The 27,834-nt window shown below is 51.5% G+C and overlaps 2 protein-coding genes and 1 long non-coding RNA gene across 3 annotated transcripts in view; 1 reads left to right on the top strand and 2 right to left on the bottom strand.

The window, feature by feature from the left end:
• The window catches only part of LOC105485262 (coagulation factor X), a 27,017-nt gene extending 9,906 nt beyond the window's left edge, over positions 1-17,111 (bottom strand). The window contains exons 1-2 of the mRNA XM_011747514.3: positions 16,923-17,111; positions 8,495-8,655 (exon numbers count right to left, since the gene is read on the bottom strand). Of these exons, the coding sequence (XP_011745816.2) occupies positions 8,495-8,655; positions 16,923-16,992 (231 nt within the window). The 5' untranslated portion in view covers positions 16,993-17,111. The remainder of the gene's footprint in view (positions 1-8,494; positions 8,656-16,922) is intronic.
• On the top strand, positions 8,019-14,475 carry LOC139359042 (uncharacterized). Its single transcript, XR_011614562.1, has 3 exons — positions 8,019-8,212; positions 8,594-8,704; positions 14,001-14,475. It is a non-coding gene; the product is annotated as an uncharacterized lncRNA (long non-coding RNA).
• Positions 17,112-19,464: 2,353 nt separating the features above from the next.
• LOC105485261 (coagulation factor VII) overlaps positions 19,465-27,834 on the bottom strand; it is a 13,703-nt gene continuing 5,333 nt past the window's right edge. The window contains 6 exon segments of the mRNA XM_011747512.2: positions 19,465-21,061; positions 21,838-21,961; positions 22,564-22,673; positions 23,647-23,787; positions 25,702-25,815; positions 25,889-25,913. Of these exon segments, the coding sequence (XP_011745814.2) occupies positions 20,466-21,061; positions 21,838-21,961; positions 22,564-22,673; positions 23,647-23,787; positions 25,702-25,815; positions 25,889-25,913 (1,110 nt within the window). The 3' untranslated portion in view covers positions 19,465-20,465.

The following is a 27,834-nucleotide window of genomic DNA, read 5'->3' on the forward strand; positions in this document are numbered from 1 at the left end:
AGACCATCCTGGCTAACACGGTGAAACCCCGTCTCTACTAAAAAATACAAAAAACTAGCCGGGCGAGGTGGTGGGCGCCTGTAGTCCCAGCTACTTGGGAGGCTGAGGCAGGAGAATGGTGTGAACCCGGGAGGCGGAGCTTGCAGTGAGCTGAGATCCGGCCACTGCACTCCAGCCTGGGCAACAGAGGGAGACTCTATCTCAAAAAAAAAAAAATAATAAAAAAAAGAAAATATTTTCAAGTTAATTACCTAGAAAGGGGTTGCACCAAAAATGGCTTGCTCTGTTTGCTACTCCTGAGCTGGTCAATGGATGGTTTTTAGTTGCTATGCCTGAGCTAAACATTCAGATAAGGGTCACATGCTTGTCAATAGTCATTACGTTAGTTGAAAAATACTCATTGCTGATTAGCTTAAAACAGGTCATCAAGAACCTAGATTACACTAAAAAACGTCCATAGTCTTACTGTTTTTTAACTCCCTACAGGTGGTTGAATAGTGTCCTTCCCTGTTAATTCAGGTCCACCTGCAGCCTCAGAATATAACCTTAATTGGAAATCAGGTCTTTGCAGATGTAACTAAGCCAAGGCTGTAGATGAGATCATGCTGGCTCAGTGTGGGCCCTAAATCAGGGAGAACGTCCTTATAAGAGACAGAAAAAGTCACGCAGAGGCACAAGAGAGAGAAGGCCATGCGAAGATGAAGGCAGAGACTGGAGCGATGCGTCTGCAACCCAAGGATGCCCACGATTGCTGGGTGCCCCTGGAAGTGAGCAGAGCGCCTGGGACAGAGACTCTCTTAGACCCTCCAGAAGGAATGAACACTGCCGACACCTTAATTTCAGGCTTGTCTCCAAAGCTGCAACAAAAACTGCCTGTTACTTTAAGGTGTTTGTAGTGCTTTGTTATGGTTGCCCTAGGAAGCAAATACACTATCTTTTTACTTTTTTATTTAAAAAATTCTCACATAGTAAAACCAATGTTTTGGTGTACACTTCTGTGAATTTCAACACATGGAGAGACTTGTGTAGCCACCAGCATCATCAGGATGCAGAACAGGTCCATCCTCCCCCAAAAATTCCCCATGCCATCTCCCCCACCTGCCAATCCTTGGCAAGCCCTGCCCCACCACTAATCTACTCTTCATCACAATGATAACGACTTATTGAGAATGTCATGTAAATGAAAGTGTATATTACAGGACCTTGTGAAACTAGCTTTTCATTCAATACAAAGCCTTTGAAATTCATCCAAGTTATTGTTGTATCAATAGTTTCTTACTTGTTGTTACTGACAACTATTATATTGTATGGCTACACCCTGCAAAAGACATTTATCTTACTTCCAGCTTTTGGCAATTAGGAATAGAGTTGCTGGCCAGGCGTGGTGCCTCACACCTGTAATCCCAGCATTTTGGGAGGCTGAGGTGGGTGGATCATTTGAGGTCAGGAGTTTGAGACCAGCCAGGCCAACATGGTGAAACCCCATCTCTACTAAAAACACAAGAATTAGCCTGGCATGGTGACACACACCTGTAATCCCAGCTGCTTGGGAGGCTGAGGCAGGAGAATCGCTTGAACCTGAGAGGAAGAGGTTGTAGTGAGCCGAGACTATGCCACTGCACCCCAGCTTGGGCAACAAGACTCTGTCTCAAAAAATAAAAATTAAAAAAAAAAAAAAAGACTAGAGTTGCTATATACATTGATATACAGGATTTTATGTGGAAATAAGTTTTCATTTCTCTAGGGTAAATGCCCAGAAATGGGATTGCTGAGTCATGTGGTAACTTCATATAACTTTATAAGAAACTGTCAAACTCCTTTTCAAAGTGGCCGTGCCATTTTGCATTCCCACGAGCAGTGTATCAAAGTTCTGCTTTCTCCGTATCTTAACCAGCACTGTTATATGTCAGTGTTTTTTATTCTATAAGTATGTAGTCATTTTCATTGTGGTTTTTATTTGCATTTCTGTAATAGCTTATAATGTTGAGTATATTCTCACATGTTTATTTTCTATCCATATATCCTCTTTGGTGAGGTGGCTGTTAAGGTCTTTTGTTCATTGTTTAACTGGGTGTTTATTTTCTTCTTTCAAGCTGTAAGATTTCTTTATATATTCTGAATATGATTCCTTTGTTGGATATGTGATTTGCAAACATTTTCTCTTAGTTTGTAGCTTCTGTTTTCATCCTCTTAACAACAGTTTATTTTTGAAGTGCAAAAGTTTTTAATTTTGATAAAATCCAATTTATTATGTTTTTCTTTTATTAATCATTCTTTTGGTGTCATGTCTAAGAATTTTTGCCTAGCTCCATGTCATAAATTTTGTTGTATTTTGTCCTAAAAGTTTTATAGTTTTGTATTTTATCTTTGGATCTATTATCTATTTTGTGTTAATTTTTGAAGTTTAGGTCAGGTTCTTTTTTTTTTTTTTTTTTTGAGACAGAGTCTCGCTGTGTCACCCAGGCTGGAGTGCAGTGGCGCAATCTCGGCTCACTGCAAGCTCCGCCTCCCGGGTTTACACCATTCTCCTGCCTCAGCTTCTGAGTAGCTGGGACCACAGGTGCCCGCCACCACGCCCGGCTAGTTTTTTGTATTTTTAGAGACGGGGTTTCACCATGTTAGCCAGGATGGTCTCGATCTCCTGACTTCGTGATCCACCCGCCTCGGCCTCCCAAAGTGCTGGGATTACAGGCTTGAGCCATTGCACCCGGCCCAGGTTCTTTTTTTGCATATAAATATATAATTGTTCTAACACTGCTGTGGTCTCAACATGCCCCCCATACATATGTTAAAATTTAATCAACAATGTAATAGTATTAAGGGTGAGATTTTTTTTTTTTTTTTTTTTTGAGACAGAGTCTTGCTCTGTCGCCCAGGCTGGAGTGCAGTGGCACAATCTCGGCTCACTGCAACCTCCACCCCCCGGGTTCCCACCATTCTCCTGCCTCAGCCACCCGAGTAGCTGGGACTACAGGCGTCTGCCACCACGCCTGGCTAATTTTTTGTATTTTTAGTAGAGATGGGGTTTCACCGTCTCTTACGCCTGAACTCACTATTCTGTTCTACTGAGCTATGTGTCTGTTCCTTTACCAATACCACCCATTAATACCTCTGCAATTAATGTAGCTTTACAATAAGTCTTAAAATCAGGTAGTGTGGCTCCTCCAATTTTATTCTTCCTTTTGAAAATTGTTTTAGCCATTCTAGTTCCTTTACCTTTCCATATAAATTTTATAATCAGCTTGCCTCTATTGACTAAATTTTGATTGGCAGTGTATTGCATTTATAGATCAAATTAGCAGAAATTGATATCTTAATATGTTGAGTCTTTCAATCCATGAACATTGTATGTGTCTCTATTTATTTAGGTCTGTTTAAATATGTTCATTGGAATTTTGTAGATTTTGGGATAAAGATCCTTTATATGTTTTATTAGCTTTACATATAAGTATATAATTTTCTTTGAAGCAATTGTAAATGGCATTTAAAAATTTTTGGCTTACAACTAACTGTACATTGCTACTACATAAAAATATTAAAATATGTGTGGTGACTTTGTATTCTGTGACCTATTACACTCATTGTAAATTTTAGGAGCATTGATATGGTTTGGCTGTGTCCCCACCCAAATCTCATCTTGAATTATAATTCCCATAATCCCCATGTGTAGTGGGAGGGACCCAGCGGGAGGTAACTGAATCATGAGGGTGGTTCTCCCATGCTGTTCTCGTGATAGTATGTTCTCATGAGATCTGATTTTTTTTTTTAAGAGGATTCCCCCTTTGCTTGGCTCTCATTCTTCTCCCTCCTATAGCCATGTGAAGAAGAATGCATTTGCTTCCTTTTCTGCCATAATTGTAAGTTTACTGAGGTCTCCTTAACTATGTGGAACTATAAGTCAATTAAATCTTTTTTCCTTTATAAATTACCCAGTCTCAGGTAGTTCTTCACAGCAGCATGAGAGTGGACTAAAACAAGCTTTTTTCCCTTTCACATTCTTTAGGATTTTCTATATACATGATCATGTCATCTTCAAATAGTGATAACTTTATTTCTTTTTCTTGACTGATTGAAGGTCTTCTTTAGAGCTAGGGCTTCCAGTATAATGTTAGATCAGGAGTGTTGGGAATGGACATTCTTGTGTTATTCCCAGTCTCAGGGACAAAACATTCAGTTTTCACCTTTAAGTATAATATCAACTGTAGATTCTTTGTAGATGAACTTTATTATGTTGATAAAATTCCCTCCTATTCATATTCTGCTGATAGGTTTCTTTATCCATCATAAATGGATGTTAAATTTTGCCAGATTTCTTTGTTGCATCAATTGACATGATTATGTAGATGTTCTCCTTTGTTTATATGGTGTATTACATAATTATTTTTAAATATTGAGCCAGGCATGTGTGCCCCAGATAAACTCACTTGGTCATGGTATATTATTATTTTAAAAATATATTGCTGCACTGTTTGCTAATATTTTGTTGAGGATTTTCATGTCTAGGTTCATGAGAGATATTGTTACGTAGGGTGGTTTTCATTTTCAATATTTGTCTGGTTTTGACATCAGGGTAATGCTGGCCTAAAACAAACTGAGAAGTGTTCCCTCTTCTATTTTCTAGAAGAATTGTATAGAGTTGGTGTTCTTTTTGAAATGTGTGGTAAAATTCTACCAGTGAAACCATCTGTACCTGAACATTACTTTTTCAGAAGGTTTTAAATTAAGAATTGAGTTGGCAGTTATCTATTTCATCTTGTGTATGTTTTGGTGGCTTGTGGTGTTGAAGAATAGTTTCATTTCATCCAAGTTGTTCAAATCTCATCCAAATTTATATGTGCAGAATTGTTCAAAGTATTTTCTTATTATACATTTAACATCTGCAGTTTCTGTAGTGATGTCCCCTCTCTTCCATTTCCAACATAAGTCCTTTTTCTTGTTTTTTTTCCTGTCAATTTTGTTTGAGTTTCATCAGCTTATTAATTTTGCCTATTATTTTTGTTTTCAATTTCTTTGATTTCTGCTTTTTCAATTTCCTTTTGGTTTTTTTTTTCTAGTTTATTAAAGTAGAACAATTTGAGACCTTCTTTCTTTTCCCATATGAGCGTTTAATGCTATAAATTTCCCTTGAAACACTGCTTTTTTAGCTGCATCCCACAGATTTTATGTTACATATTCATTTTTGTTCCGCTCAAAATACTTTCTTACTTCCCTTAAAATGTTCTCTTTGACTCACAGATTATTTATACATGTGTGGATTAATTTCCAAGTACTTAGGGAAGTTTCCAGTTATTTTTCTGTTAGTAATTTTTAGTTTAATTCCATTATGGTCAGAAAACGTACTTTATGTGAGTTCAATCTTTTTATTGAGGTATGCTTTAAGACACAGGATATAGTCTACCTTGAGGAATTTTCCATATGTGGAAAGAAAGCATACTTCGCTATTGTTGAAAATCCTATAAATGTCCGTTAGATTCAGGTCAAGCAATGTCTGGAAGACTGGAGGAGAAAGTGATAAACTCACAGTCAGTTGTATCATATCATACATCTAATTCTAATATTATTCCTCAATACACTGTGATTTACTTTTTAGGGTCCTCAAATAGCTGCTGCGTGCATTCTCTCCATGTTTTGGAGCTACACTCAGTGGGAGAGGCAGTGTGGAATGTGCTTTCTTCATCTTATCTGGAATTGGAACTTGTTGATAACCTTTAATTCAGCCATCTGACTCTGGAGAAGCCGTTCTTAGGTGATAATCTAGAAGAAATGCATGCATATGTGTTTTCCTAATAGCAATATTTAGAAATAACTTATATGGCCAAACTCTGAGAGGAGTAAATGCATCATACAATAAAATATAGCTTAGCTATAGGGTAGCTATATAGAAGTAAAGAAGAGTGTCTGAGAAATGATGCTGAGTGAAACATAAACTTGGATCAGCATTATTTAAGAAAAATTCTACCAGTGGGAAAAAATACATGTATATATAAGGAATATATAAGGAGTAGTTGAAAATAGTTCTGAAAATTCTAATTTTTTTCTATTAGAGAAAAATCATCTATTTGCTAACAAGGAATAAAAAGGAATTCTTAATTGAAGAATTAGAGTAGACCTTGATCTTTTGCAGAAATGCAAAGATATCTGAGTCACACAACTTAGACAATTAACATCTTCTAGAAAGAAGTGTCAATGTTGTGTTTCCATTTTATTAGTGGTTGCCACGTTCTTTCTTGTCTTCAAGTTTCATGCCAGGAGGCAGAAATATTTCCTTGATGTTGTGGGAATCTGTGAGAAACATGGTAACACATTTGATTGTCATGCTCCAACTAGCTGTGGGCAGAAGCCCATATTCCAGGGTTGTACAGAAGCTTTCATCTATGAATGTGGCCTCACCATCTTCACTGGCCTTGTCTTGTTTGTCAACAGCTGCTGCTGTTGCTGCATGGAAACACTCAGCTATCTTCATGACAAATAGCTCAAAGTGCTCGGTGAGACCCTCTTAGAATGATCTATTTGGTCAAAGAGCTCATTATCTGCAGGTGATAACAGATACATGTGGGACTGATGTAAGTCACTTTCAGGAACTCCTTGACAAGCTTATCAAGGAGCCTGGATGTGTTCTGAGGTGGAAGACTTTCAAAAGCTTTTGTTACATAGACATCACCAAGAATTTTTTGAGTTTCTTCAGTTCCAAAGAGGTTAGTTTCTGATAGCATCACACCCAGCACTTTTTCAAGCTCTTCTACCACGCTGATTCTCCAGAAGGGTGAGGAGAAGTCAACCCATAAGTTTGGTTTTCTGAGCCATCTGGATGGTGGGTGACCTTGTAACCACCTGTGATGCGCTTCATCCCTGACATAATCTTATCTTGGATTTCAATGAGATCATGATAGTCTGCACAGACCATGTAGGGTAGCAAATCAAATACATTCTCTTATTCCTTAACTGGCATCCAATTGCATAAATCCAGTCAATGCTACTAACCAGCATCTTAAGGTAGAGCCCTGGAGCAATTCTCAAATACAAGTTAATGCCCAGCTTGTTGTGGCAGGTGATGAAAGGCTTAGCCCCTGCTACCCCGGGATGACGTTCATCATGAGGGTTTCAATGTCTAGAAATCTCAATTCATCCAAAAACCTTCTCACATATGTGGTGATATTAGGGTAGATGATACACTGGTTTCTCAGAAAGTCACTCAGGATCAAGCCCAAGTACTCAAATAATATTGGGTCTCCTTTTCTTTGAGGCTAAAGTAAGGATGGGGCAACCTGTGAGCCAGGAGACAGCCGTGCAATTTTGCAAGGGCTGATGCTGAGCTCACCCTTCTTGCTGTTTCCCAGATTTTCCTGGACTCTGAGTATGTCTCCCTGAGGCAGTTTATTCATTGACTTATAATTCCTAGACCTGGCCATAATTGCAACTTCACCCTGGTCCGTGGGGGTCACCAGAAGATGAACTTTCCCCAGCTCTTTTGGCATGGATCTTCAGGGTGACATCAGTCAGGTGGCCCCAGGCTGCAGGCGACTGCACTCCTGGATGAAGCAAGTGAGTGATGTCCACATGGAAGCTGCAGGGGCCTTCCCCAGTAACCTTCGGCGGTGGCCTGCGCTGGGGGAACCTGTAAGGGGACTCTGAGTTTCCATTCGAGGCCATAGTCAGTGGTGTGGCTGACGGCACCAGCCGCGGCTGGCCTAGCTGTTGCTCACTGAGCTCCGGCTTGGCCCCCTTGAGGCTACTTTCTTCTCTTCAGCTCATTCCTGTCAGTGGGGGATCACCGCCGCCCACTTCCGCTTCGGAGCCCTGTCCTGCAGGCACCTTTCCTGAGGCCTGGGGTGAGGAATTCGAGACCCCTCAGCCATTTCCAGGTTCGACCGCAGCCCCGCCCGCCTCGTCAGGGGGGAGGGGGCTGGCGCCATCCGCGCGGAGCTGCTGCGGCTGCGTAATCGCGGCCTGGTGTCAGCGCGTTCCTCCTACTGCGCAGGCGCAGTGCTGGGTTCGCGGCCCAGCCTCAGTGCTAGTCCTCGTGCTGCGCAGGCGCAGTACTGGGTTCGTGGCCTGGCGTAGGTTGTGCGCCTGCGCGCTGGCGCTCTAGGCTGTGGCTCTCCGCAACTACGGAGGGCAAGGCCGGAGGCGGGCTGAGGGCGTGGGAGGGCACGATCTCAACTCACTGCAACTCGGCGAGGCACTGGCCGAGGCCATGATTATTGGTTTTTAGGTTAGCATTTTATTATTAAATGGACTTAACTCTGGCAGAAGCCCTGTGACCGTCAAGGGACTTGGGCGCATCCCTCCCCGCTGAGTCCTCGCTGGGAAGGAGTCAGCGCGGGGGCAGCACTGATGTCCCTGTGGACAGGACTCGGCCGAGGCCTCGATTCGCCGGACCCCGCCCCAGAAAGCCCCCGCGCGCTGCCCCTTCCTCCAGGCCGTCCCTTGGAGCTTGGGCCAGCCAAGGGCTGTGGTCTGAGCTCCTTCCCCACAGCCCAGCCCCAGCTCTTACCGTCTTGTCGCTGTCCTCGAAGACCTCGCGGGCCTCTTCGTATGAGCAGGTCTCTTCCATGCACTCCCTTTCAAGGTTTCCTTTCTTCATCTCTTCAAGAAAGGAATTGGACCTCCTGACCCTCGCCAGGACGTTGTTGGCCTGCTCCCTGCGGATGAACACTGGAAGGCAGGAAGGACAGGGTTAAAAGCTCCGGTCGCCCTCACCCAGGTTCCCCTTCACCCAGAGTCCCCTCACCTGGGCTCCTTTCACCCAGACTCCCCTCACCTGGGCTCCTTTCACCCAAACTCCCCTCACCTCGGCTCCTTTCACCCAGACTCCCTCTCACCTGGGCTCCTTTCACCCAGACTCCCCTCACCTGGGCTCCCCCTCACCCGGGCTCCTCCTCACCTGGGCTCCCCCTCACCCGGGCTCCTTTCACCCAGACTCCCTCTCACCTGGGCTCCCTTTCACCCAGATTCCCTCTCACCTGGGCTCCCTTTCACCGAGACTCCCCTCACCTGGGCTCCCCCTCACCCGGGCTCCTTTCACCCAGACTCCCCCTCACCCGGGCTCCTTTCACCCAGACTCCCCTCACCTGGGCTCCCCCCTCACCCGGGCTCCTCCTCACCCGGGCTCCTGCTCACCCGGGCTCCCCCTCACCCGGGCTCCTTTCACCCAGACTCCCCCTCACCCGGGCTCCTTTCACCCAGACTCCCCTCACCTGGGCTCCCCCCTCACCCGGGCTCCTCCTCACCCGGGCTCCTGCTCACCCGGGCTCCCCCTCACCCGGGCTCCTTTCACCCAGACTCCCTCTCACCTGGGCTCCCTTTCACCCAGATTCCCTCTCACCCGGGCTCCTTTCACCCAGACTCCCCTCACCTGGGCTCCCCCTCACCCGGGCTCCCCCCTCACCCGGGCTCCTCCTCACCTGGGCTCCCGCTCACCCGGGCTCCTCCTCACCCGGGCCCCCCCTCACCTGGGCTCCCCCTCACCCGGGCTCCTCCTCACCTGGGCTCCCCCTCACCCGGGCTCCTTTCACCCAGACTCCCTCTCACCTGGGCTCCCTTTCACCCAGATTCCCTCTCACCCGGGCTCCTTTCACCCAGATTCCCCCTCACCTGGGCTCCCCCTCACCCAGGCTCCCCGTCACCCGGGCTCCCCGTCACCTGGGCTCCCCCTCACCTGGGCTCCTCCTCAGACTCCCCCTCACCCGAGCTCCCTTTCACCCAGATTCCCCCTTACCTGGGCTCCCCCTCACCCAGATTCCCCCTCACCCAGGCTCCCTTTCACCCAGACTCCCCCTCACCTGGGCTCCCCCTCACCTGGGCTCCCCCTCACCCGGGCTACCCCTCACCCGGGCTCCCTTTCACCCAGACTCCTCCTCACCCGGGCTCCCCCTCACCCATGCTCCCCGACTGCGATGCCCCTTGCCACACCCACATCACAAAAGGCGGATCACTCTCTTGTAAACCAAAAATAAAATTCTAGGCCGGGCGCGGTGGCTCAAGCGTGTAATCCCAGCACTTTGGGAGGCCGAGACGGGCGGATCACGAGGTCAGGAGATCGAGACCATCCTGGCTAACACGGTGAAACCCCGTCTCTACTAAAAAATACAAGAAAATTAGCCGGGCGAGGTGGCGGGCGCCTGTAGTCCCAGCTACTCGGGAGGCTGAGGCAGGAGAATGGCGTGAACCCGGGGGGCGGAGCTTGCAGTGAGCCGAGATCGCACCACTGCACTCCAGCCTGGGAGACAGAGCCAGACTCCGTCTCAAAAAAAAAAAAAAATAAATAAATAAATAAAAAATAAAATTCTAAGCCCCCAACTCACTGAGTGGACCGCTCCTCTCTGCCAAGGGAATGCCATAGGAACCTGAAAGACTAGTTGAGGCTATGAGGGGAAGTGGGTCCCACCTGCCTCATTATTTCTTTCTCCCGTTGGAATTCAGGCACAGCTGACCAGCATTCACATTAAGAGACCTTAAGGCTGACCAGATTGTTTGTAGCAATAAGATACCAGTTTCCAACCTGATTTCTCTAGTATAGGACCACATGACATATAGCAGTCCCTAAAACAAATGATTTTACTCCAAATTGTATTTCTTTGACATATTTTGAAATGGCCCTGCAAAGCTGTTTCAGGGAAATCCACATTCTGTAGAGAACCCCCTTACCTTTCCAGGTCTTTTTCTGAGCTAAGAGTCTAGCACCTTTTTTTTTTCTCTCTTTAAGATGGTGTTTTGCTCTGTCACCCAGGCTGGAGTGCAGTGGCATAATCTCAGCTCACTGCAACCTCTGCCTCCCAGGTTCAAGCCATTGTCTTGCCTCAGGAGGAGAGTCTCCTGTCTCAGCCTCCCGAGTAGTTGAAAATATAGGCAAGCACCACCACACCCAGCTAATTTTTGTATTTTTAGTAGAGATGGAGTTTCACCATGTTGGCCAGGCTGGTCTTGAACTCCTGACCTTAAGTGATCCACCCGCCTCAGCCTCCCAAAGTGCTGGGATTACAGGATGAGCCACGGTGCCTGGCCATGAGTGTAGCACCTTTTAAAGGTCCAAGAGGAAACAGTTGCCATCTCTTGCCTCTAAGGGTGGCCACCTGTGAGTCTTCATCTACGTGACAAGAACCTTGGTCTTTACCTCTTATCTTAACCCAGATACTCCTTTCTGTTTATTCCAGGTCTTTAGATAATAACTTTCTTTTTTCTTTTTTTTGGACAGTCTTGCTCTGTCACCCAGGCTGGAGTGCAGTGGCACGATCTTGGCTCACTGCAAGCTCTGCCTCCCAGGTTCACGCCATTCTCCTGCCTCAGCCTCCCGAGTAGCTGGGAATACAGGTGCCTGCCACCTGGCCCGGCTAACTTTTTTTTTTTTTTTGTATTTTTAGTAGAGACGGGGGTTCACCGTGTTAGCCAGGATGGTCTTGATCTCCTGACCTCGTGATCCGCCTGCCTTGGCCTCCCAAAGTGCTGGTATTACAGGCGTGAGCCACCGTGCCCAGCTGATAATAACTCTTTCAACTGATTGCCAATCAGAATATCTTTGAAGCCACCTAGGACCTGGAAGCCCCCACCTTCCCCTTTTCTGGAACGAACCAGTGTACACCTTATGCTTATTGACTAGCGTCTGCATGTAACTTTTGTCCCCCTAAAATACATAAAATCAAGCTGTGACCCGACCACCTTGGACACATGTTCTCAGGACCTCCCAAGGCTGTGTCATGGGTCATGGTCCTCACATTTGGCTCAGAATAAATCTGTTCAAATATTTTACAGAGTTTGGCTTCCTAGTCAACACTTTCCTCAGGCACTTTGGGGACTGTGGAGGGAAATGCCTATCTCCCTCCCCCGCCCAGTTCTCTATGAGGTACAACATGAGGCACCTGCTCTAGACCCGCGCATCCTTCTCTGGAGAAGTAGACACATCCCATCCAATCAGCTCACCAGCCTCCTCACATGCTCATGCTGGCTCAGGCTGGCCACTCAAGCCCCCTTCCTTGAATTCTCCCTCTCCAGGGTGCTTTCAGCCCACTCTGCTCTGTGCTTTGGCTCAAACTGTGCCCCTTCAGCCTGGCCCCACTCGTCTTTAAGGTCTTTGCTCTTTGTTATGTGGGGATTGGTGGTGCTGTTTCAATTACAAACTATAAAAGTACAATTTATAAAGTGCCAGGACACACATACTTGCCAACTTTCAAGAAATAGTACTTATTAGTATTTCCTAAAAAACAGTACTTAGTACAAAGTGTTCTATTTGATTCTACTTTTTTTTTTTTTTAATTTTAATACTGAGTTGATTTCATGACTGGCAAATGAGTCTTGATCTGCTGGTTAAAATGCCCTGGATCTGAGAGTCTGTGTCCCTTGCAGGGTGTATGTCTGTGGGCTGTGCTGTCCCCATCTCTCTGCCTGTGTCTTCTCTGTCTCTCACCCACTCCTCCTCCTCTTTTCATTGTGATAGCCTCGGTTTCTTTTCTTGGCCCTCTGTAGTCTTTTTCTGTACTTTTTTCCACTGAAAAATTAAGTGTCTCACTACGAGAAAGATGACTCTTCCAATTGATCTCTCTAGCACTGACTTTTGTCCTGAGTTCCATGTTTTCAACTCTCACTATGACAGATGCCTTCCCTCATCTCGGAACTCCAAACTCTCCATGTCCAACATTTAAAACAAGACAATCTTGAGTTTCAAAAACATCTTAGTCACTTATTTATTATTGGCAGATGGGAATTATAATACCTACTCTTCGAGTTGTTTTAAAGATTGTGTAAACTAGTGTTGAGTTTGGAGTTTGGTATACAGAAGGTGCTCAGTAAATCTTGGCTTCATTCCTACCTCCAGTTACTTTACCTTCCAAATTCCCCATTTCTTTTAGTGACACTGACATTGTCCCACCAGCGCTAGGCTTAGATTTATTATTTGTTGGCCCTGCCGCATTACTCTGTGTGTCTGCTCCACTCCCACGCACTTGCTCTGAAATGCAGCCCACACATGGCTCCTGCAAGTCTGCACACCTGGCTCCCTGCAACCTGCAGCCTCATGTCACCTCCACTCCACAAAAGGCACTAAGGAAGCTGGGGGGCAGGGAATGCCCATCTCCCTTGGGGCCCCTAGCTCTCGTGTTGGGATGCAGCCTCAGACAAGTTATCCAAGCCTGGCTTAGTGTTTCCCAAACTGGGACTTGCAGACCTCCTGGGCTCCAGTTGGGGTCTCGGTGTTCTAATGCATTTCCACGTGAACACCTCTCTTGGTCCCTTCTCTCTTCCCCTTGGTCTCCTTCCTTGTGGCCATATTGACATACACCTGGTTTTCTCTCTGCTGCCCTAGAGCCACAGTGACGGTTCATAGACTTGCCACAAGGCTTGGTCCCCACTCAACCAGGGCCTGACGTGCTCACTGTCTCTGGTCAGTCCCTCGCGCCTCCTCTGACCTCTTAGAGGAACTCGCTGTTCTGCAATGCCAGCCACAACTCTGTTCCCCTTGGCATCCACCCCCGAGCATCCCCAGGCTGACTGACCACTAAGAATGCACTTTTCCTTTGCAGCCCTTGTCCGATTCCCGCCTTTTCCCATCTCCCTGAAACCTGCTCAGCTCTCCCCAGCTCATGGGGGTGGGACACTGCCTATAAGGTTGAGCTGGACTGTGTGGGGAGGAGGATACAGGTGGCAGGTACGGGGTGGAAAGGGTGATGCAAGGAAGTCAAGGACCACCCAGAATCTGCCTCTAGTGGTCTTGGAACAGAGTCCAGGGTCTTCCCATGGCCAGGCCTCCCAGGCCGCACCACCTTCAACCCTGCCCTCATTCATCTCTCTCTGCTACACTGGGCTCTGTGCTGACCTTGGCTGAGCCCAACACTCACACTCCAGAACTTTTGCACCGGTCACCTCCCTGTCTGGAACATTCTTTCCACAGACACCCACGTGGCTCAACCCCAGCTCCCCCTCCCCGCGAGATCCTCCCTGACCACGCCCTCTGACATTGCCCCAACTCGTGTCTCTTCCATCCCCTTAACACTGTGCTATTTGTCTTCTAGCGCCGAACCCCTCTCTGACATTACGTGCTGACAGGCTCATCCTTCCCTCCGCTGGAAAAAGACGTGGCGCGTTTGGTCCCAGCTGTTTCCCCGTGCCTAGCACGGCCGGAACTTAACCAATATGTGCTGAGGGAATGAAGGAAAGACTGCACACCTGGCTCGGCCCTCTGGACTGAACCTGGGCGCTTCTGCTATGGCTGAGTCGCATCAATGCTTCATTCAGACTGAGCAGGCCAGGCCTTGGCCACGTGGCCACACTTTCTGATGTGAATAAAATGGGATTGGCAAAACGAAATGAAAACGTGCCAAGGATTTTAGACACTTGTCTCCAGAAATTAATGGAACACTCCAGAGCTCTGATATGGAGCATCCAGATGGTAGATGTTTGTTGTGTGGGTTTGTTTCTTCAGAAGCCGTGGGAAGCATTGCAGTCCTTGAGCACACGGTTGTGTTTGTGGTTTTGGCGACATCAGTGAATTCCATAGTGAGCAACTGCATTTGAGCAAGTTTTATCAGCAAGCAAAATTTTCAGTCACTAAGGTCCAAACTCATGAAGAAGGGACTTAAACTTGCTGAATGTAAAGACTGAAACTGAAGCCACGTAGCTTTAATGATTGCCAGTGCAACAGCGGTGGTTTAAAGGCTGGCACTGCAGGTGCTCTGCATATTCTGATTTTATTAACATAAAACATTGGATTGCAGAAAACACTCACAGGTGGCAGGACAGGGCTGAATAACATCCCTGCAAATTCATGTCTTTCCCAGAGCCTCAGAACGTGACCTCAATTGGAAATAGAACTTTTGTGATGTATTTAGTTAGGAAGACATTTTATGGGATAGGGTGAGCCCTAAATCCAATGACTGGTGTCTTTCTGAGAGAAAAGAAGACAGAAAAACAGCCATGGTGAGAACCCCACTCGATGATGGAGGCAGCGATGGGAGCAATGCTCCCAAAAGCCACGGGCTCTGAAGCCACTGGCACCCCGAGGCCAGGAGACAGGCTCGGAGCAGACTCTCCCCCAGCCTCTGGAGGAACCAGCACCACTGACACCTTGATTTTGAACTTCCAGCCTCCAGAGCTGTGGGAGAAACATTTCTGTTGCTTTAAGCTACTTGGTCCATGGTCTTTTCTTATAGCAGTACCAGCAAAGCAGTGCTGAGGTCCCACGGTCCCAGAAGAGCTTCCGTGACAGGCAGGACAGCCGAGTTCATTTAAAGGCTGAACTGCAGATTCTGTGCGCATTCCGATTTTATTAAAATCAAAAGTGTGCACAGCAGGGTCCTGGGTAGGACCTTCTGGGGCCTGTGTTCAGCCCCACCCACCCCACAGTGCAGCTGCCAAGGTCTCTCAGGCAGAGTAGGGGAGGGAGATGGCCTGGCCCTGGCTCTCTGGGGCTGACCATGTCCACCCAGGGTCCAGGCCAGCCCCCGGGGACACCACAGGCCATGGTCATGGGTCAGGTCTGCATCACACAGCTAAGGGTGTCAAGACCCTGTGGACCCAGAGGTCCGTGAGGTGGGCGCCTGCATTTCCCATTGGCAGGAAGGGAGGCTGGCGCTCCACCAGGACCCCGCGTGACTCCCCTAGTTTCCTCCTGTGGGTCTGGGTGGGCTCCTGGCCTGTCCTCTCATCTCCACCCTCTGCTTCTTCCCAGGAAGAGGAGTCCTGCCAACTTCCACTCCCAAGAAGCCAGAGCAGCTTCCAGAGCCTCAGGCTGGGCTTAGGATCTCAGAAGCCCCGAGCATTCTGGTTGCAGAATTTTCTACCAATGCAATGAAGCATCTGTCTGTTTGCAGAGTGGCTTTGCTGTCGACGATGACGGCATGGGCCCTTCCAGGGCCTTGTTGCACCTGCGCTGATCTCATCACACCACACACATCACGGTGGGCTCCTGCACGGGGCGGTGTGGCCTGAGGGGCGGGGAGAAGGCTGGGCGAGACGGAGTCACACAGTACCCCATGAAGAGTTCCGTTCTGTGCGGGAGACGGGAAGACATGGCTCAGGGGACAGAGGCTGGGGAGGGCAGGGGACTGAGGGTGGGATGGAGAAGACCCCCGGGTGATGTGACTGGAGCTCCAGGCCACCAGGCGGAGGGGCCGTTTAGGTCAGCGATGCACTGAGGATCCACTCAGCCTTCCCGGGAGTCTCCCCTTTCCACCCCACGAGGGTCTCCCCTGCTCCATCTCTCCCTCACACACTCCCTTCCCAGGCCTGGGTCCCCTTGGTGCCCCGCCTGTCCACTTTATCCAGGATGCAAACAAGTCTAGGGTCCCCGTCTCTCATGCCCCCACCAGAGGGGCCTCCTCTTCCTCCGCTGCCCCCAGCCTTGCCTGGTTTCTGCCCTTTCTGGGCCTCTGCTTTTGGAGAGGCCTGGGGGTCCTGGACAGCCCTGCTGCTCCCACCTGTCCAGCTGTGCATTAGGCAGCCCTTCCCAGGCGGAGCCAGTCCCAGGGTGGTGGCACTGGCTCGGCTCAGCCTCCTCTTCCCTGGGAGCTCCTCTGCTGTGCCCCTCGTCCTGTGCCTCCCTGTGGTGGCAGACGGCCAACTGTCCTGTCTTTGCCTGCTCCCACCTCTCCCTCTGTCTCTGTCTCCCTGTCTATCTCTGTCTTTGCCTTTTGGCCTCCCATCTCACTGTGTCTCCGTTTCTCCCTCCCTCTCCCTCTCTCTCTCGCTGACTCCATCCTTGTGTTTTTGTCTCTGTGACCTCTGATCCTCCCGTCTGACTCTCAGCCACAGGGAGCCACAGCTGGCCTTGAGGACGCCCTCGGCTGGAAAGGCCAAGCCCAGCCATCTGAGGCCAGCCTCTGACAGAGGCCAAGACACCCCCTGTCCAGGCTGCGGAGATGAGAGGGTTTCCCCAACTGCCGCCCCTCCCTGCTCCCCAGGGCTGCCTTTGGGCCTGAAGGGCGGGGGGCACTTACGACTTTCCCCGGGCAGCAGGAGGCTGGCCAAGAAGGCACTGAGCAGGACGAGGTGCAGTGGGCGCCCCATGGTGTGGCCGAGTACCGTGTGCCTGTCCTCACTGGGACAGGCTGCCGGAGCAAAGTCCACGCCCGGCCGGGATGGCTGTTGTGCGGCTGCTTGTCACTTGGCTTAGGCCCCCTGATTGGAGCCGAGGCCCGCTGGCGACGCAGGGGAATGACCACGCTGGGAACACAGCCACTCTGGCCCCACCTTCCCCAGGCAGAGCTGGGCAGCCGGAGAGGCCCCGCAGAACCTCATCCTCATTGGTCACCAGGTCCGCGGGCGCGGGGACTTTCTGTTCTAAGAATAAAAACATCATTTCATGCTTGTTTTGTAGTTTCCAGATGTTTACATCTAGCTCTCAGTCCTCACAATCACATAAAAATATCATTTTTCCAGAACAGAAAACTACGTCTAGAGAGCACAGAAGCCGGAGCCCGGGGCCACCGGCAGTGAGTGTGGGGTCTGAGCCCAGGACTTCTGCCCCAAGGCCCTGCTTGCTTCTGGGCGGGCCCTTCCGCTCACGGCCATTCTCTGGGTGGTGTCAGGTGGTCTGATGTCACGGGGGGGCTTGGCATCTGCACCACGGTCTCCCACAGGCCAGGCTGGTACCTGCCCCACCCACCCCCAAACCTTCTGTGCCCACATGGTCCCAACATGTACTTCTGTGGGGAGTGGCCCTCCCCTGACCATCTGGAGGGACAGGCTCTGTCTGAAACCCCTCCTGACCTGCCCACCACTGGCCGCAATGTTCCGAGGCTGAGAGGGCTTCTGGGCTCATTCTCCAGCACAGAAACCTCCTGTCACCAGGTCCCTGAGCGTCTCCGCTCAATGGCTGTGGGAGTCACCGGGAGGTGCAGCCAGGATTTTTGCTTCTGGGGTCCCTGGAATAAATGGTCTAAAACTTGGCCAGTGTGGCAATCACTACCTGCTATGCCGTAGTGGCCGGAGCAACACCCCTAAAACCCACAGTGCTGGCCACTGCCTCACGGTGTGTCTGCCTTGATGTGTTGCCCGTCTCGCAGCCACCTGCACCTGGGCCTGGTGTGCACACATTGTGCGTCATTGTGCCTGGCACACAGGAGGTGCTCACTGGGCCCCACCCGACTACACAAACTGATGGCACTGGGTGCCAATGCCAGGGTAGCCTCCCACGGTGGGCACCACGCACAGCCCAGTCCTCTGAGAGGGGCCTTCCTGGTGGCACTAGATGTCTGACTCCTGCCTCTTGTGGTCTCCACACTCCGACATCGCCTCTAGGCACGTTTGTATGGAGAGACCAATGTGGTGTGTGCACCAGCAGCAGGATGCTCATGGCAGACATGCAGTCTTTTTCATCAACGCTGGGTGGTGATGCTGGCTTTGGAGGCCCGAGCCTGCCACCTCGCCCCACCCTGTCGCAGGCCCATGGCCAGTGGCCTCCCTGTATTCTATCTCGCCACTCACAGAAAGCTGGAGCTGAGCCATGGCAGGTGGCACATCCCATAAGAAATGTAGCCTTCGAGGGTGCCCAGGCCCTTCAGCAAAGTTTCTGGAGAGTCCCGGGCCCCCTCCTTCAGCAGCACCGTGAGGTGGGTGCCTGCATTTCCCATTGGCAAGAAGGGAGGCTGGCACCCCACCAGGACCCCGCATGACTCCCCAGTCACTCGGACAAAAGAGAAAGCAGAGCCAGCTCTGACCTGATCAAGGCCCGCCACTGGCCCCCGTCCCTGTGTGGGGGCATTAGGAACTGGGGTCTGGCCAGGGTCAGCCAGCATCTTCGGCAGAGGTCCTGACACTAATCATGCTGGGCTTGGCGGGTCAGCTGGTCTGTCTGGCTGGACATCTCTGTCACAGCCACTCCATGGACACTAACGTGGGTGTGTTCCCATAAAACTTTATTTACAAGAGCAGGGTGGCTTGGAAGCAGCCCTCGGCTGTAGTTCACGGACCCTGTCTGCTCTAAAGTAGATGTTGCCTGAGTGCCCCCGAGGTGGGTTGCTGGTGCCTGCCTTGCTGCTGTGAGCGCCACTGGTGCCCAGGACGGCCCTGCAGGGATGGTGTTGAGTCCGCTCTCTGAGCCATGCTTGCTGGAGTCTGAGTGCGGGCAGTGTCTGTCACCTCCCCATTTCTCTGCTCATGTGTTTCTCATTCTTCCCCCACCACCCTGGGGACTCAGCAAGAGTGCAGCTTGCCAGGTCCTCCCACTGCAGGCAGGGCCTGGGAACCTGCATTTAGTGGTATGTCCCTGATTCTCAAGCAGGTGCTCCCAGGGTCTCTGCGAAATATCATTGACAAGGGCTGTGGCAGGGAGAGAACAACCAATTCCACAGGGTCCTGGGAGCTACAGCCTCAAACATCTATCAAAGAGCTTTTGTTTTTAAAAAGAACAGCTGCCATGTGAGGGTTCATTTCAGTGATGCTGAAAACTGTGAAAGAAAAAAGCATCTCAGAGGATGAGCACTGGGGGCTCTGAAAATGAATCACAGGCTACACGGTGGGTGGCAGGCCCCACAGGCGTGCGGAGGAGATGCAGCCATTTATTGTGAAGTTGGGAAGCCGGTGGGGAACGGCCTGTGCAGCCCAGCACATTTGGGGGAGAGTTTGGGGCATTTGCCAACATGCATGGTGATGCTTCTGAATTGTCTGAAATGAAGATGATAATGGATAAAAACGAGAAAAGTGAGAGCTAAACAACCGCCTTTGGAGGACAGCACACATGGAGTCAGCATCGGTGTGTGTGCATCTGTGTGTGCATATCTGTGTGTGTACATTGGTGTGTGTGCACTCATCCATGTGTGTGCATATCTGTGTGCATCTGTGTGTGTGCATATCTGTGTATGTGCACATCGGTGTGTGCGTATCTGCATCCGTGTGGGTGCATTAGTGTGTGTGTGCATTGGTGTGGTGTGCACGCATCTGTGTGTGCGCATATCTGTGTATATGCATCCGTGTATGTGCATATCTCTGTATGTGTGTGTGTCAGTGTGTTTGCATATCTCTGTGTGACCCTCTGTGTGTGCATCCGTGTGTGTGCATATCTCTGTGTGTGTGCATTGGTGTGTGTGTATGCATCCACATGTGTACATGCCTCTAGTGTCTCCAGCAATGAAGGCAGAACAGCAGCCTGAGGCCAGCAGATCACGGGCAGGTGGGCTTGGCTGAAGAGAGATAAGGAGGCTCAGCTGGGCTGTCTGCCTCCAGGACAACCGCGGCATTCCCCTGCCCCTCTGTCCAGCGCCTGTCTGCCTCTGCATCTCATCTTTTCGATTCCTTCTCTGTGTCTCTATTAGGCTCTTTGAATCTTGGAGTCTCTTTGAGTCTCTCCATGTCCTCAGAACCTCTCCCTCAGTCTCTCCCTGTCTCTTTGTCTCTCTGTTTCTGTCTCTGTCTCCCTCCCCACCTCTCCCTCCCTCCCATGCCCTCCTCTACCCCATGAACTGCAGAAGAATCGATGGGATTTTGTGCCAGAACAGTTCTACACAGCCTTGGCTTTCTCTCCAGGGGGCAGGGCTGCTAGGCTAGGGAAATGGGGCTCGCAGGAGGACGCCTGGGCGTGGCTCTGAGTGCATGAGCTTTTGCAGCCACTCGATGTACTGGGAGACCCTGGTGTACACCCCGAAGTGGCCCACGGCCGCACAGCCCTGGCCCCAGCTGACGATGCCTGTCAGGTACCACGTGCCCCGGTAGCGGGTGGCGTGTGGGCCTCCACTGTCCCCCTTGCAGGAGTCCCTGCTGCCGTCCGAGTAGCCGGCACAGAACATGTACTCCGTGATATTCGGGGAGGCTTCCGCCTTCTGTGACTGCTGCAGGCAGTCCTGGGTCATCAGCCGGGGCACGTTGAGGGCCATGAGCTCCAGGGCTGTGGCACCACGGTCCAGCAGCTGACCCCAGCCGCTGACCAACGAGAAGCGCACGAAGGCCAGCGTCCTCTCGGAGAACGTCCGTTCGGGCAGGCAGAGGGGCACCACATGGTCAGTGAGGACCACGGGCTGCTGCAGGCGGAGCAGCGCGATGTCGTGGTTGGTGGCGCCCAGGACATACGTGCTGGGGATGATGACCTGCGCCACCCGCCGGCTCTGCTCATCCCCTTCGTGCTCGCTGAGGTCGTGCTCGCCTGGAAGGAGGGAGCCTTGCTCAGGCCCATCCCACTACCTGCTGCCTGGCCCCCTGGTGCATGGGGACCGGCTGTGGCCATTTCTAGGTCTGCAGGGGCTGCAGTCTCCTTTTGGGGTGAGGGGGGCCTGCATCCAACCCCAAGGTGACCTGGCCAGCCTGCCGCAGGTGGCAGCCTGTGGCTCACGTGGGGACGTGTGAACTGGGGTGAATCTGGGGCCTGGGCGTTGAGGTGGGGAAGGGGTGCTGCGACCTGGCAGCTGGGGGGGCAGGGCGTGCCCTGATTCTCCACAGTTCTTCCCAGCCAAGTGCCCTCCTGGGAATGTTCATCTCACCTGTAAACCCAGTGAGCACAGTCCCTGCCACCCAGTGGTCCCACGAAGCCCTGGGAGTTGCATCCTCCTATGGGCTCTTGGCCAGGTGAGGCAGGATGGGCAGAACCCCTGTCTTTTACCATTTTATTTGGGCATGGGAAAGTGGCTGAGAGGACGGTGGCCACAGCAGTCATGCCTAGCACAGTTGCTCCCCTTTTGGAGATGTCTGTCTGTCTGTGGAAGTGACAGCACGAAGCCCAGAGCTGCGGCCCCTGAGACACTTGAGAGCCGTGGTCAGACAGGGGAGAGTGGCGCCTACTCAGCACCATCATCAGACGGGAGAGCGGCGCGTAACCAGCACAGCAGTCAGATGGGAGAGCAGTACCCACCCAACAATGCGGTCAGACAGAGGAGAGTGGTACCTACCCAGCACCGCGGTCACACAGGGGAGAGCGGCACCTACCCAGCACCGCGGTCAAGTTCCTCCAGCTCTTGATTTTGTCGAAACAGTGGGCCGCAGAGACCACCCAGATGGTGTTTATCAGGGTCCCTCCACACAGCTGAGCTCCATTCACCAACAACAGGACCTGGGCGGGGGGACAGGAGGCATGGAAGTCACATTACTGTCATTGTTTCTCTGATGACTCGCCCTCCCGGGCACGCCAAGGGACCTCTGGCATTGCACAATTTGTTTCTGAAATCCTGGGGTCTTTGCAGATCCCTCCCAGGCAAAGCTGCTCAGACCTGGCTCTGGGAGGCTGTGCCCCTCTCTAGCCGAGACGTGCTCTTGGTCACAGCCCAACAATACAAACGTCGCTGTGAGATTTCACTGTTCACCTCACGGGATCTTCACATAGCTTTGATCCAATGCTCCTGATTTTGCAAAGATCAGGCAAAGATCCCACCTCAAAGAGTAACAGTGAGGACGACGTAACAACTCGGGAGGGGCATCTCTCAGGGTTCTCTGCACAGGGTAGACCCTCAGCGAGTGTCGCCTTCTTTTCTCCTTCCTTGCCCCACTGAAAGCATGGGGGTGCAGCGAGCTAGAGGTTCTAGGTGGGCTGACTTGGAGCCTGGTGGCCTTGGGGCTGACCTGCCCATTTTCCCTTCCAGAGCTGTTGTTCAGCTCACATTCAAAAGGCTCCAAGACCCTCAGGGCTTGGAATCCTGAAGCCAAGGGAAGCCTTACCTGCCATGGACACTCCCCTTTGGGGCACACCCTGCCCCCGACAATTCGGCCTTGGGGTTTGCTGGCATTTCTTTTTTCCAGAATAGGTATTTTTCCACATGGATATTCAACTGTGTAAAACAAAAGTCAGAAAGATGCAGAAATTTGTGAAGGATGAACGAGCCACTAGGAAAGATTCAGAAATACCCATCCTCTGAGAGGCCTTGAGGCCGAGGCTATGGGAGGCCCCCAGGAGCAGGAGCTGCCAGGGCCCAGGGATGGTGGAAAGCAGGGCCTCGGCTGGGCCTGACTGGTGGGGCTGGGCCATGAGAGGCCCTTGCGGAAGTGGCTGGCTGAGGAGACAATGGTCAGGGCTGGTTTTGCAGGAGATGGAGGGCTTACGTCTTAATATTGCCCTCTGCTCACTTTTCAGGGGGAAAATGTGTTGCTTGACTTTAGTAAAAGGTGAATGAAATTCTACCTAAAGATGAATCAACGTCACAAACAACTCTGTTGTTTTGATCCCACGCTTAGTTTTGATCTGCTCCAATCAAGGTCTTGGGCCAGAAAGAAAACCTGAGGAGGTGGTGGGCTGAGTCCCAGGCTGTGTGGCCAGGGTGGGCACGTCCACCTCTTCGAGACACAGTGGGCGTGGGGTGTCCCTGCCTTTGGAAGTGCAGCCCATTTGTTCCAGGCTGGTTTGGAGAAACATCCCATTTTCCCAGGAGCCTTTACAAGTTTTGGAATTCAGAGCGGGCAGCAGTCAGTACAGACGCTGCCTGTGCCAAGGTAGATTCACGAACCCCAGCGGAGGTCCTGCGGGTGGGAGTTGGACGTGAGATAGAGCCTTGCTTGGCTCCCCTGGTCTGCCTAGCATGGGTAGGGGGCCTGAGGCCATTCAGGGACTGCCCCCAGGGTGCCCATCCTAGTCACTGTCGCTCTGGCCTGTGCCACCCTTGGTGCCCAGATCCTGCCTCACGGTTGGTCAGCGCATGGTTGGTGCTCAGATGTGAAGCCACCCCCACCCGTCTTTTGTCCAGTAAGAGAATCCGTAGTGGGACAGGGACTGGTGTCATCTGGGACTGGGACATGAAGCCTGGTCACCTGTGGGCGTGCAGGACACCCCGTCTGCCAGCAGTGAGTACCCCTCGTGGCACCAACAGGAGCGCTTGGCACCCGCGTGGTCACTGCAGTACTGCTCACAGCCGCCGTTCTCGTTCACGCAGATCAGCTGGGCGTCCTTGTCTGCGGACAGGAAGGGGATACCCTGAGAGGGGCCTCTTTGGGTCAGTGAGAGCCAGCCCCGGGGGATGCCGTGCCCTAAGTCAGCAGCGGCGTTCTGCCTGGAAGGGGCACTGAGCTGTGGGCGACAGAGCCTGAGCTTGGCACCGCCTGCTCCGTGGACTGATCCAAAGGACGAGGCCTGGATCAGAGGAGTCACATGTCTGAACAGCCTTGCCAGTCGGGGGCAGCGCTGGCTGCAGTTGCATTTGGGGGGGTGCCTGGCTGGTGGGCAGTGGCCTCCAGGGTGACCACTCTTCCGAGCAGCTGATGGGAAGCGGAGGGGAGCCTGGGGGAAAGTGAAAGTCCCGTAGGGATGGTAAAAGTATCCAAGGGACTTCCAATCAGACTCAACTGACGAGAGGACCAGAGCGCTGAGACAGTTCTCCAAGCTGGCCTCATGCCACCGTGAGCCCGCCTAGGGACAGTCAGTCCCAGCACTGGCCATGGGCTCAGACAGAAGCAGCAGAACCGGCAGCCCGACTTTGATTGATGTGGGCAAGGGCAGTGGCCCTGAGTAAGTCCAGGACTCCGGCGGGAAGGCCTGCCCTGCAGGATGCACACCAGGGCTGCTGGGCACCAGGGCTGAGCAGAGATCCCCAGGCATTCTGGACCCAGATGACCAGCAGGAAGCCTCTCTCTTCAGCCTGCCCCACCTTGCTGGGCTCTCTTCTACTTAGAGAAGAAAGTGGCTGCTGTGCCGGCGAGCTCGTTCAGTGTGAGAATGAACCACCTTGGGTGGTCAAGGATGAGCTGCTGTTCCCAGGGAAAGGGTAGCCTTTGCCTTGGCTCCTGGGAAGTGATCGCTAAGCCCTTGGAAGGGTGACCACACATTTCCTGGGAAGTGATCGCTAAGCCCTTGGAAGGGTGACCACACATTTCCTGGGAAGTGATCACTAAGCCCTTGGAAGGGTGACCACACATTTCCTGGGAAGTGATCGCTAAGCCCTTGGAAGGGTGACCACACATTTCCTGGGAAGTGATCGCTAAGCCCTTGGAAGGGTGACCACACATTTCCTGGGAAGTGATCGCTAAGCCCTGAGGGAATGTTGGTGTTTACCCGGACCTTGGGCCATGCTGGATGGTCTAGCTGACAATGTGATGATGGCAGGGCCTCGGGCCACACTATTGGCTTGGCCTCTGGAGGGGCTGAGACTGAGGTCAGCCGTGTGGGTGGTCAGCTGGGTCTGTGTGATTGAGCCCTGATAAAACCTCTGGACACCGGGGCTCATAGAGCTTCCCAAGTTGGCAGTACTTCCCACGTCTCATCACACGTCTTTCTGGGAGAAGTGTCCACATGACCCCACAGGGAGGGGACAATGGGAAGTTTGTGCCCGGTTCCTCTGCAGACTTAAGTCAGCTTCCTTTGCTGTAATAAATGGTAACTGTGAGTGTATCCACTTCAGCGGGTTCTATGAGTCCTTCTAGTGAATTACTGAACCTAAGGGAAGTTGGGGGCCTCAAACTTTGTAATAATTTAATATTCAGATGGTAAACAAAACAAAACAAAACCAAAAACAAACAAACAAAAAACACCTCAAATCTTTGTAATGGAAAGTAGAGAAGGGGAAGTTTACCAAGCAGTGCTGCCTGGTGGGACGTGGAAGTGGGACAGGGACACAGGGACTCTCAGCTGGGCCATCTCGAGGGCTGAGAATTGCCCAGGGCCGGGAGCCCAAGGGGCCACTGAGTCTGAGAATTAGAACCTTGGGTCCCTGTCAAAGACCTCAGACTAGAAGGGACTTCAAGGTCACCTAGACCAAATTCCAACTGGGGCTGAGCCCAGAATGCCCGGTCCACACACCCCACCAGGTTGTGCACCCTGCAACCCGGTTGGCCAGGCCCTCTGCAAATATGGGACCCAAAGTGGGGCCTCACTCTTCTCACAGTTCCGGCCCTCGAAGGAAGGGAGGCAGAAGCAGATATAGGACTGGAGCTGGTCCTTGCAGGAGCCCCCATTCTGGCACGGATTTGAGGCACACTGGTCCCCATCTGTGGAATGGGCTGGCGTCAGTACGCTGAGGAGAAGGGTTGCAGGCAGGATTGGTGGCGATCATCTACTCACCACTGTAAGAAATCCAGAACAGCTTCTGAGGGAACAAAAGAGAAAGCCTCGTGAGCACCTTCACCAGCGCACCCAACGGTGAGCACTGGACAAACCACGAGCTGGGGTTGGGGAACTTGGACCTGGGCCTGGCGGGGTGGGCTCAGGAAGCCAGACTTTCCTGCAGAGCTGAGGTAGATTTCTTCCAATCTTGGCCCCTCCCCAGGACTTCTGAAACTATGGGTGACCACACATTTCCTGCTCCCAGGTCAGAACACCCGAGGTTCAGCCCTGACTCTTCTGTCGCTGAGCTGTGGACCTGGGATGAGGTACACAGGCTTTGAGCCACAGCTCCATCTCTGACAGGGTGGCCACACACACCGGCTGACACCGGGAGAGGGTGCAGTAGCAGATGCAAAATCTTCCACAAACAGCAAAAGCACTCCACAGAAAAAAGTGATTGCTGAAGAAACTGTTGGCCACCTAAACTTAAACTCACAGGGTGCTGTGAGAATACACCAGATGAGAAATGCTTTGAAAACTAGGTGGATAAAAATGCTAGGCATGACCATCGTCAATTTGCCCGGAAAGGGTCATGTTAGCCTTTGTCTCAGACAGCTGGACTTCCTGTGAGTGTGAGGCTTCCTGTGAGCACGAGGTGTCCTGTGAATGTGAAGTGTCTTGTGCATATGAGATGTGGTTCTCTGTGACTGTGAGGCATCCTGCGTGAGACATCCTAAGAGTGTGAGGTGTGGCGACCTGAGTGTGAGATAATCTGAGTGTGAGGGGTCCTGTGAGAGTGAGATGATCTGTGTGAGGTGTGGTGACCTGTGAGTGTGAAGGGTGCCTTGTGTGAGGTGACCTGTGTGAAGTGTGCCCTGAGTGTGAGGTATCCTGTGAGAATGAAGTGATCTGTATGAGGTGATCTGTGTGAGGTATGGTGACCTGTGGGAGTGAAGTGTGCCCTGTATGAGGTGTCCTGTGAGAGTGAGGTGCCCTGTGAGAGTGAGGTGATCTGTGAGCGGGAGGTGAGGTGTGATCTGTGAGTGAAGTGTGCCCTGTGTGAAGTGATCTGTGAGTGAGGTGACCTGTGTGTGAGATGTCCTATGTGAGGTGACCTGTGAGAATGAAGTGTCCCCTGTGTGAGGTGATCGGTGTTGAGGTGATCTGTGAGTATGAGGTGTCCTGTGTGAGGGAACCTGTGAGTGTGAAGTGTGCCCTGTGTGTGAGGTGATCTGTGTGAGCAAGGTGATTTGTGTGAGGTGACCTGTGAGTGTGATGGATGTCCTGTGAGGGTGAGATGATCTATGTGAGCTGATGTGTGTGAGGTGTGGTGACCTGTGAGAGTCGTGGGCCTGGTGTGAGGTGACCTGCGAATGTGAAGTGTGCCCTGTGTGTGAGGTGACTGTGTGAGGGGACCTGAGAGTTTGATGTAACGTGTGTGAGGTGACGAGTGTGAGGTGTCCTGTGTGTGATGGGACCCATGAGTGTGAAGTGCATCCTGTGTGAGGTGACCTGTGTGAGGGGACCTGTGAGTGTGAAGTGTGCCCTGTGTGTGAGGTGACTGTGTGAGGGGACCTGTGTGAAGTGTGCACTGTGTGAGGTGACTGTGTGAGGTGTCCTGTGTGAGGGGACCTGTGAGTGTGAAGTGTACACTGTGTGAGGTGACTGTGTGAGGTGACCTGTGTGAGGGGACCTGTGAGTGTGAAGTGTACACTGTGTGAGGTGACTGTGTGAGGGGACCTGTGAGTTTGACATAACCTGAGGTGGCCTGTGAGTGTGAAGTGTGTCCTGTCCGAAGTGTCCTGTGAGAGTGAGGTGATCTGTGAGTGTGAAGTGTCCTATAAGAGTGAGGTGATCTGTGTGAGGTGTAATGACCTGTGAGTCTGAAGTGCACCCTGAGTGTGAGGTGTCCTGAGTGTGAAGTGTGCCCAGTGTGAGGTGTCCTCTGAGTGAGGTGATCTGTA

This window comes from Macaca nemestrina, chromosome 16 (genome assembly GCF_043159975.1).
Source record: "Macaca nemestrina isolate mMacNem1 chromosome 16, mMacNem.hap1, whole genome shotgun sequence".
Classification (NCBI taxonomy): domain Eukaryota; kingdom Metazoa; phylum Chordata; class Mammalia; order Primates; family Cercopithecidae; genus Macaca; species Macaca nemestrina.